This window comes from Miscanthus floridulus, chromosome 18 (genome assembly GCF_019320115.1).
Source record: "Miscanthus floridulus cultivar M001 chromosome 18, ASM1932011v1, whole genome shotgun sequence".
NCBI classification, from domain to species: Eukaryota; Viridiplantae; Streptophyta; class Magnoliopsida; order Poales; family Poaceae; genus Miscanthus; species Miscanthus floridulus.
The window spans coordinates 119788363-119797993 of record NC_089597.1 but is presented as its reverse complement, the minus strand read 5'-3'; the positions used below and the strand labels follow the sequence as shown (position 1 = coordinate 119797993).

Below are 9631 nucleotides of genomic sequence, written 5' to 3'. Positions count from 1 at the left end.
AGAAGAGGGGCTCCGCCCAACGCCCTTTCGCCGGCGTGCGTGCTCGCCCTAGGCTGAGCACGCCGCCGTCGAGGGGCCGCATGGTGGTGCCCTGTTGCCATGACCGCGCGTGAGAGGTGCAGTGCGGATCTCGGCTCTGTCCCGCGCGCAGAGGCGGCGCGGTCCCCTTCCCGCACCATGGCAGTGACGACGGCGGGGAGAGGACCCGGGTAGGATCCCTTCCCCTCCATCCTTTCTCTGTTCATGCTAGGGTTAGGGTTTCGATTTTGGATTCTTTTCCGATTTGAAATCGGTTCTCTTTCTTTCCTTTTCCCGAACTCTCTAGAGTTAGGGTTAGATTTTCTTCATCCGAACCTTCATCTTTTCTCAGATCCGAAGGGATCGAGGTTAGGGTTCAATCGAACCCTTTGTCGGCCGATGCCCCTTTCTACATTCTAGACCCGCACTGGATTTCTATTTGTTAAGCCAGATCTATACATAAACCATGGCTCTGGTACCAATGTAAAACTTTCTATATCATCCAGCAGTAGATCTTAGGGTTTATTTCTTTGAATACGGGATGAACAGAGGGGAAAGATAGGAGAGAGGTGTTGGTGTTGAACCTGAGCCCTCGAAGGGAGTCGCGGATACACTAGAGCCGGCCATCTCAGGTTCGGTGATGAAGGTCTGTGCACGGGCAGCGACGGGTGGAGTAGAGGTGGCACAGACGTCGATGCAGTGCAGACGGATGGTGTGGCAGTGACGATGGCGAAGTCAGTAAAGCTTGCCGTCGCTGGCTGCGCGCCCTCTCAGATTGGTCTAGGGTTTGTCGGTGGGGTTTGCGGCTCACGGTGAACCTCGTACTGAGAGCCGCCGGCCCCCACCTCTTTATATAGAGCAGTGTGACAGGGGCCCTCTAGCCATAGATGAGCTGGGCGCCCCCGATCAGGACGCGAATCAAAGGGCCATCAAGCCGTTGGGCTTAATGGTGGAGAGATCATTCCAACACTAGCTAGTAGTAACTCTGTCTCATGTTCGTACATGCTGCTCGTCGTATTCACTTCTGTGTTTCTGATGAAGGCTTACAACTGTGATTTATGCCTCAGCTCCCAAAAGCCAGAACTGATTCCTTCGTGGATGCTGTCAGCGGGTTGGCCGAGGAGCCACCCATGGATGGCTTCGAGAACCTTGTGAAGATAAAGATAACCAACTTCAAGTGGCAGTGCAATGAGATTGAGCTGGTGCATTTTTTGTTCAGAAAGGCCAGGTCCCTCCAGAAGCTGATACTAGTTGTTCCTAAGAGGACAAATCCAGACAGGGACAGGGCCGTCCCTACGCATGTGCAGCATGAGCGACTGCGCAGGGCCTCCAAATCTCGTAGGCCTCAAATATAGAGTACTTAAATAGATCAGCACAGCTGAAGCTTCGGCTTTTGGCCCATTAGCTAGCAAGCCTATTACGGCAGCTTGCACAACAACAGTTTGGCCCAATAAAAAATGATTTGTTGGCCGGCCGCTGGACAGTGGGCATCATTTTGTTTTGCCAATTCCAATTCGCAACAGTTAGGTCTCGGTCTCCTCGTCCCCTACCGCCGCCATCGCCCTGATGCCGTATCGGCTGCCGGCCGCGTATCACGAGCGATCGACATCGAGCGTGAGGAACTGACGGCAACCTGAACCTGCAGCGACTAGTAGGCCACATTTTTTAGCTTGGTACAGGGCCTTGAATTTTCCCGGGACGGCCCTGACAGGGATCAGTCAGGCAATGCCATTTTCCCAGATTTAAGCCTGCTGTGCCTCGAAAAAGCTCCAGAGAATGTCGAGGTACAAGTGCTCAGTGAGTTTTTTGGTTCTAAAATCAAGGCAGCTCATCGAGATATCTTTTTGAGCAATTAGTTTTCAGTCAGCATAGTTAAGTTCTGGCCCTAAGGTTTGGTTTGAGATACCATTTCACTGACTAGTTGGATATATACTGGACAGTCTTAATCGGGAATGTGTGTGGAAATGAAATGCTGATTCTGCATTCTGTAATTTCCCCTCTCAGTTGTACTACAGCAAAGAGATCGATTGCCTATAACTGATAATTCCATATAGTGTTGCCACTATTGACATTTTAGCTTTGTTTCTGAAAATAGAGCAGCTGCTGCTTTCATTTTTCTTGTGCTATCTATGTGTTTGATATTTTGGTGAAATATCATCATATCATTGGATTCAGCTACATGTTTGAGATACCAATCAACATCATCATATCAATCTGTATGAATAAACTTGAATAAAGGGTTTGATATTTTGGTGAAATATCATCATATCATTGGATTCTGCTACATGTGCAGATTGGACTCCTTAAGAACAGAACTGGTTTGATTTGAACTTTCAACATAGTGAGTGGAACTGAATTTTGTTGCTACATCGAATGATTACACTCTTTGTTAATACATTAGATGAATCCAGTATATGCTATTGCGAGGCTGTTTAAGATCACGCGAAGTGCTTTGTAGCTTGTGTTGTCTTGCCCTTACTTTACTTTAGTAACTTGTACCTGGTCTAGGCTGAACTTCTTATGTGAATGTCGTTATTGATTTCTTTCGGGTTTTTTTTTTAAACATAGAGGACGTGCATGCTGAAGCATTTTCCTGGAGTTATTATATATTTCAGATACTTGTGAGATATCATCATATTGGTATGGCTGTATGGGGAAGCAGATGCTAATGAAATATCGCATCAACTTCTGCAAATAAAAGTTATCCACTTGATAGTATCTGATGTGGTGTTCTCAGGAACAGAACCACTTTCATTTTGTCCTTCACAACGCATGAAGAACTGAATTTGAATTCTAAATTGGTCGATTAAGTTGTTTGCTGCAGATCTATTTGAATTTTGGGTGTTGCTGTACCAGAGGTTGGTGATTGTGTTACTTAGGACTGAGGATTTCCCTTATGTTTTCTCTATTAATCTGAAAAGAACATATGAGCTTACTTGCATTCCAGGAATACAAAAATTGCTTGATAAGCTGTCAGCATACATCCTCGCGTAAAACTACTGACAGTGTAGCGTTTATCAAAGAAGCAACACGGACTGGAAAAGAATTCCAAATACCAGATACATTGCAGGGTTCCAAGGTGTTAAATTTTCCTTATCTGATTTGCCCTTTCAGTAATACGTAGAATTGGGGGGAAAATGTGGTTTAGCATATCTTTTGCATCCTCTTACTGGATATCAGATATTCAGATACCATAACAATTATGCAAGAACCTGCACTGACTCAAATTGTCTATCTGATACTCCTGTTTCTGCCTTACCTATTCCTTAAAGGAATAAGAGCCCAGACATTTATACACCATGGTCCATGGATATCATCATTTCTGTTCTGTGTAACTCAGTGGACAATTGGGTGCTACGTTTTTTCTTTAAAACAAATCAGTGATATTCTATATTTATTTCCACCACGTGGTTAATTTTATGCTGCCCTCATGGCTAAAAAGAAGACTCAGTATTCTGAACTTTGTTTCCCTCTCATTGTTTAGAATGCAAACAATATTCAGAGACAGCAAGCCGCACCATGTTCCACAATGTTGTTAGAACCGATTCGCTTTGCATTGTTTTCACTGTTAAAAGAGCAGCCAGTCCATTTTAATTATGAGATTTGTTATGCCCTGTTATTTCAAGTATGAAATTGATTCCACATTTCGTTCCACCTTGGGTGTAGGTACTGCACCTTCCCCTGACATTGTTTTTCCCAGATGGGCTGCTGGGCCACAGGCTGCCAGGCAGCCGGGTCTTCATGACTGTCTATAGGCCCAGAACGGCAGGGTCTTCTTGACTCAAGATGGCAACGGGGACCCGATCTCCGATTCCCCACGGGGAATTCCCCTAGGGGATGGAGATGGAGCCAAATTCAACTCCACAGGGATTTAAGCGGTAGAAAATTGGTCTCCGTCGGGTCTAGCGGGGACGGGATGGTTTGGTGTCCCCGTCCCCGTTCCTCGCATCCCGGCCCGCTAAGCTGCTATGCAGGCGCGCCCCAGTAAGGCAAAGCCCACCTAAAGGCCCAACGCAGCCAAATATATATACTACGGCAAACCCTAGTTCTATCTATCCCACCTACCGCACCAGACACACTCCACCGACGCGCCGACACGGCACCACCACCAGCCTCCGTCTCTGTCTCGCCCTCTCCCTTTCAGGCCTCATCTTCCACTTTCAGCAGTCCGCACAAGGCACCCCACCTGGCCACCTGCATCTCCATACGGGCATACGGCGAGCGCCCGTTGCATACTGTGCTGCGTTCCAAGGCGAGAACACCGGCAGCTCAAATCCAGCAAGAAACGGCCGAGCAAGCAAAAGGGACAGGACGTGGTCTGTGGAGGTGCGGCTCAAATCCGTTGGAACCTGCTCCTGCTTCTTCTGTGTAGAATCAGAGTACTACTAGATCCATCTATGTACAGCGTGCTTGTGCATTGGAGCCTGCTTTTGCTTCCGCCCTCCAGATCTGTGTGCTACTAGATGCTCCCCGGTGTTCAATTTGTTCTTCTCCTGTACTTTTATATGGTTGTATTCTTCTTGGCTGTGTCAGTTGAAACGGGGACGGGGATCCCCGCCCGTGGGGATGAATTCCCCGCTCGGGGACGGGGTGGGAGAAACTCGAGCCCCGACAGTTGTGACGGTGACGGGGAAAGTTTGTCCCCGCGTCCCCGACGGGGAATTCCCGGTTGCCATCTTGGTTCTTGACTGTCTATACTCTATACAGGACCAGAATTCTCGGCCTTGAACAGCCTGTGGGGGAGGTTTGTGCTTGTGCTTGTGCTAGTGGGGAACGCACGGCGACAGGCAATGGCTATCGAATCGGACGGTGGCGGCGGCGACGGCGCCAGAGGGAAGAGGAGGCGGCGGGTGGATGTTTTCCGCATCTCGGCGCTGCCGGACGACCTACGGCGGCGCATCCTGACCCATCTCCCACTCAAGGACGCCATCCGCACGGGGGCGTTCGCGCAGGGGTGGCGCGACCTCTGGAAGAGCCGCTGGGCGGAACCGACATCCTGCCTCGACATCCACCTCCTCCCCGGCGACAAGCCGACGGAGGTGCTCCGCTTGCTGGAGAGCGGCCCGCGTCGCCGCCTCGACCGCTTCTCCCTCGTCGTTGACAACCAGAGGCTCAGGAACCACCACCTCAGGCGCCTCCTCGCGTACGCCGCCGAGTGCCGCGTCGAGGACCTCCAGATCGATCTGCGTTGCTGCAAACCCAGCGAGAAGTTCAACTACCACCTGCCGCTGTCGAGCCCCCTCCTCGCGCATCTCTCCCTCCGCAACATCAACATAAGCGACCTGTACTACAAGGACGCGCGACCATTCCTTGCGCTCGAGGTCATCCGCCTCCACTCCGTCACCAGTAGTGTGAGGTTCACCAGAGTTCTGGCACTGTGTCCCCGCCTCCGCATTCTCGACCTGCGCCGCTGCTACTGTGGCCACGTTCTTCTGGGAAACCGTCACATCCCGGCCCCGAACTCCCTGAGCCGAATCAACATCGCCGAATGCTACGGGGAGACCAGGCTGCATACTGTGGGGGTGCCTAGGCTCCGCTCCTTGCGCTACAGCGGCGATTTCGTCCTTTATCCCTACCACCTTCCGAAGGGCGCCGCACCCACTGACCTATACATCTGCCTTGGTGAGCCAATACCCCCCTACAGGTGGAATAGAATGTTCCCGGATGATCTCTCCGGTCTCACAGTACTCACCGTCTGCAGCAATGCCCTCAAGGTATGCTCATGAATTTTTTGGTTGCAAAAAGGCATGCATATATTTATTTTTTCTTTTCAAGTTTCATTAACCATGCCCTTTAGGTTGCATCTTCCATGTTGAATGATCGACCAAATTGCCGATGGGACAAGATGAGCAAATTGCCGAATTTGAAAGAGCTACAGCTGCTGATGCTTGAAATGGAGATGCACAACCTAGCTGACATTTATCTGCTCCTCAAGTCTTGCCACTTTTCTAATCTTGAGAAGCTATTTGTGCAGGTTACCATTTTTTACGGCTTTCTGTATCGCTTTGCTTAGTAGTCACTCTTGTCATTTTACTGAACCTGTGTTTGCATTCTTATTTGTTGAGATGCTTCTGCATGTTTGGGGTTAATCTTTGCAGCTCCCGGCTACCAGTGACGTGCCCTTGGGGGATTTAGTTGAAGAGGTGAGCGTAGAACTACCAGGGGACAGCTTAGTCAAGCTCGGAATGGTGAAGGTCATGAACTTCAATTGGCGGCGCTTTGAGTTGAAACTAGTGAGTCTTTTGTTGAGGAAGGCTACCTCCCTACACAAATTGCTACTAGTTTCTCCCAATGTTGATCCACTGCATGTGCCTGGCGTACAAGAGGCTGACCTTCTTCTTCTCAAAGAAGCTTTGGCTAGTGGACGCATTATTGTCAGTGAGTCTGATGATCCAGCAATTCAGCCATTTCATCCAGAGGTCTTTATCGAGGAGTAACTTTTTTGTCTATCAATTTGTAGTCCTGCAGTATGTAGATCACAATACTGGAGCGATATCTGTCTGTGTGTAGTTTATTGACAATATATGAATAAACCTGTACTAACAGCGGAGTAATCTGCATGGTATTTTTGCACGTGCTTATTTTTCTTGTCTTGTTACGGTGTTACCACATTCATTTCACAATTCAATATGAAGATGAATTCTTTTGTAGCTGTATATATGAAACAGTGGTTATGTGATATGATGCCAACTACCTTCCTTCTTGGTTTGCTAGTATCAGATATCAGATCGCATTGCTTCAGCCTGAACATTGGAGATGTACACAATTTTTTTATCTTGAGTATGCCTTCTGGGTTTGTTCCCAACACATGTTACATGTTTTTGATAAGACAAGGTTCCAGAAGTAGCCTGGTGAACAGGATGACGTGTAATTTGAGCCATATGATTGATTTTTGTTATATGAAGTGCAATGCTGATAGCAGTGCATTTAACTATTTGCTGTTGTTGTCATGAGATACCTAGAGTTTGTACTAGAGAAGCAACTCAGTGGAAAAACAAACTCTGTTGTCAATAAGTCTGCATGGTTTTAAAATGTGTCTCTGCTATCGTAACAAATGAAATTCTGCGATTGCTTCTTGAAATGAATTATCGTGTAGGGGATACTGGATTTGTTTGTCTAGATGAATGGCGATGCTGTATTGGTCATGATATACCTGGAGTGAGAATTGCCAACAAAAGAAGCAGCTCAGCAACAAAATTTTGATGTCGTCAGTGATTTTTTTTCATGATTTACAGATCTTAATGGTTGTGCTTCTCCATTTTCCTTTGTTATTAGAGAAATGAAAAATGTGGTTTCTACTTAAAATGAAGTATAGTGAAGGGAATATCAGATTTGTTTCCACCATTAGTAAGATGGTTTGGGATGATGAAAACCATCCCTTTTGGCATGTATCTCTTGTGTAAAATACTTGGGACCCTGTTTACTTAGCCCTAATTCTTGTATCAAGATTTTACATGGTTTCTTTATCTGTTTTATTTTATGACGAGGGTTGGCAATAGAGCTTCCAGTTTATCATTCTTGGTAGTCGATCTTTGCAGTTATTTGGTAACTTAGTAGTACTTAACACCTTGGAACCATGCAATGTGCATTTGGAAAAGTTTTCCAGGTTTCTTGATTCTCCAATAAACGCTTGATTGTCACTAATTTTATATGTGGATGTATCATGACTGCTTATAACATTTCGTACATCTCACAAGACGATTGTATCAAATGTTTGTATTCCTGTAGTGCAAGTAAGCTCATATATGTTTTCCAGAGTAACAGAAAAAAGAATGCATTCCTCACTTCTCAATGACACCATCACCATTCATCGCCTGCTGCTGCAACAATCATAATTCAGATAATAGGGACAGACAATTTAGTCACCAATCTACTTATGTATTTGTGAAAGACAAAATGAAACTGGTTCGGTTCTTGAATACCAGTTCAGGTAGGATTAAGTACATTTTTAGCCCCTCACTCTTGCTTTATCTAATTTTAATCCTCAACTATAAAATCATCTAACTTTGGCACCTCAACTATCAAAACTGTTTAATTTTGACCTCAAAGCAAAATCTCAAAACCACTTATAACCGCATCTCGGGCCAAAATTAAACGATTTTGATAATTGACGTTTGAGGTGCTAAAGTTATACAACAACAAGAACTGAATCAAGTACTTTAGTTCTTTAGATATTTATGAAAATCTTATATATTTAAATTTACTTATTGATAATATTTATATAAATATTTATCTACACTTTTTTGGATTTTTATGTTTTAAACATGAATCTGAATTTATTTAAAATACAATCTATATGTTTGAAGTTCTCATATTTTTGAAATTCAACTATTTGAACTATTCGAACGAACTTAGATGGAGAAATGACTAAAATCAAAGTTATAGATCGCAATGAGATATACAATTCTGTACTTGCCGATTTTTTTTCATTTGAAATCATTTATGATCCCAAAATTATGTTTGAAGTTCTCATATTTTGAATTTTTTTAAATTGTTTGAATGAACTCGGATCGAGAAATGACCAAAATTAAACTTGTAGATCTCTATAAGATCTACAACTTTGTGGTTGACAGCTGTTTTATTTGAAATCATTCACTATCCTAAAATTCTGTTTGAAGTTTTTATATTTTGATTTTTTTTAATTGTTCGAGTGAACTCGGATGGAGAAATAACCCAAATCAAAGTTATAGATCTCGATGGGATAGATTATATTTTTTTAAAAAATTTGGTACTAAAGTTTAATTTATGATAATTTTGAAACTACTTTTTATGATAAAAATCTAATAAAGTGTAGATAAATATTTTAATACATATAAATATTTGTCAATAAGTAAATTTAATATATAAACTTTTCATATAAATATCTAAAAAACTAAAGTATTTGATTAAGTTCATTTTTGACCCCTCAACTCTTTGTCTTTGTCTAATTTTAACATCTCAACTATTACAACCGTTTAATTTTAACTCCCAAGGTGGTTTTGACATGGCTCTAAAGTCAAAATTAAACGGTTTTAATAGTTAAGTTGCCAAAGTTAGATGGTTTTATAGTTGAGAGTTATAATTAGACAAAAAGACAAGAGTTGAGAAGCCAAAATTAGATAAGTGGAGCGGTAGTATTGCACTAGCATCTCCAATATTGCTGTTATATATAGTGATATTTCGCTACTGTCTGACATCTCACGTGTCATGTATGCCTTTTTCTTTTCCACGTCACATGCAAAATTTGTTGGATTTCTTCAATAATTTTTAAAATCTCAGTTCTATAATATGGACAACAATTTTGCATCAGGAATCCTAGACTATTTCTAAATTATTCAAACCATTATTATATTTTTCCTCTCTTATTAGAGCATCTCCAATAGTTTCTAAAAAAATCACTCGGTAAACTAATGAGTTCTCCAAGTGACTAAAAAACTTGGGAGCATATTTGTTGGCTTTCTCCAACAGTTTTCAAAATCTTGCTCCCAAAAGATAAACGGTAATTTTATATCAGGATCCCGAACTATTTCTAAATCACCCAACCACTTTTATATTTTCTTTATCTAAGGTACATTTGTACCAGGAACCCTGTCCTACTTCTTATTCTTTCACACATCCTTAAATTGACACGATG

At 43.6% G+C, this 9631-nt stretch overlaps 1 protein-coding gene across 1 annotated transcript; it reads left to right on the top strand.

Annotated features, from left to right (window-relative positions):
• The first annotated feature begins 4077 nt into the window (after window positions 1–4077).
• Window positions 4078–6795, top strand: LOC136520302 (F-box/FBD/LRR-repeat protein At1g78750-like). The gene is made up of 4 exons (XM_066513759.1): window positions 4078–4344; window positions 4726–5732; window positions 5816–5992; window positions 6117–6795. The coding sequence occupies exons 2-4, from the start codon at window positions 4809–4811 to the stop codon at window positions 6453–6455; spliced, it is 1440 nt and encodes a 479-aa protein (XP_066369856.1). The 5' UTR covers window positions 4078–4344; window positions 4726–4808; the 3' UTR covers window positions 6456–6795.
• The last annotated feature ends 2836 nt before the right edge of the window (window positions 6796–9631 follow it).

Excerpts from the sequence above, each read along its gene's own strand:
- LOC136520302 (XM_066513759.1), top strand. The coding sequence starts at position 4,809 with ATGGCTATCGAATCGGACGGTGGCGGCGGCGACGGCGCCAGAGGGAAG. Across the intron at positions 5,733-5,815 it reads TCTGCAGCAATGCCCTCAAG|GTTGCATCTTCCATGTTGAA; the intron begins GTATGCTCATGA and ends CATGCCCTTTAG. Across the intron at positions 5,993-6,116 it reads TTGAGAAGCTATTTGTGCAG|CTCCCGGCTACCAGTGACGT; the intron begins GTTACCATTTTT and ends TAATCTTTGCAG.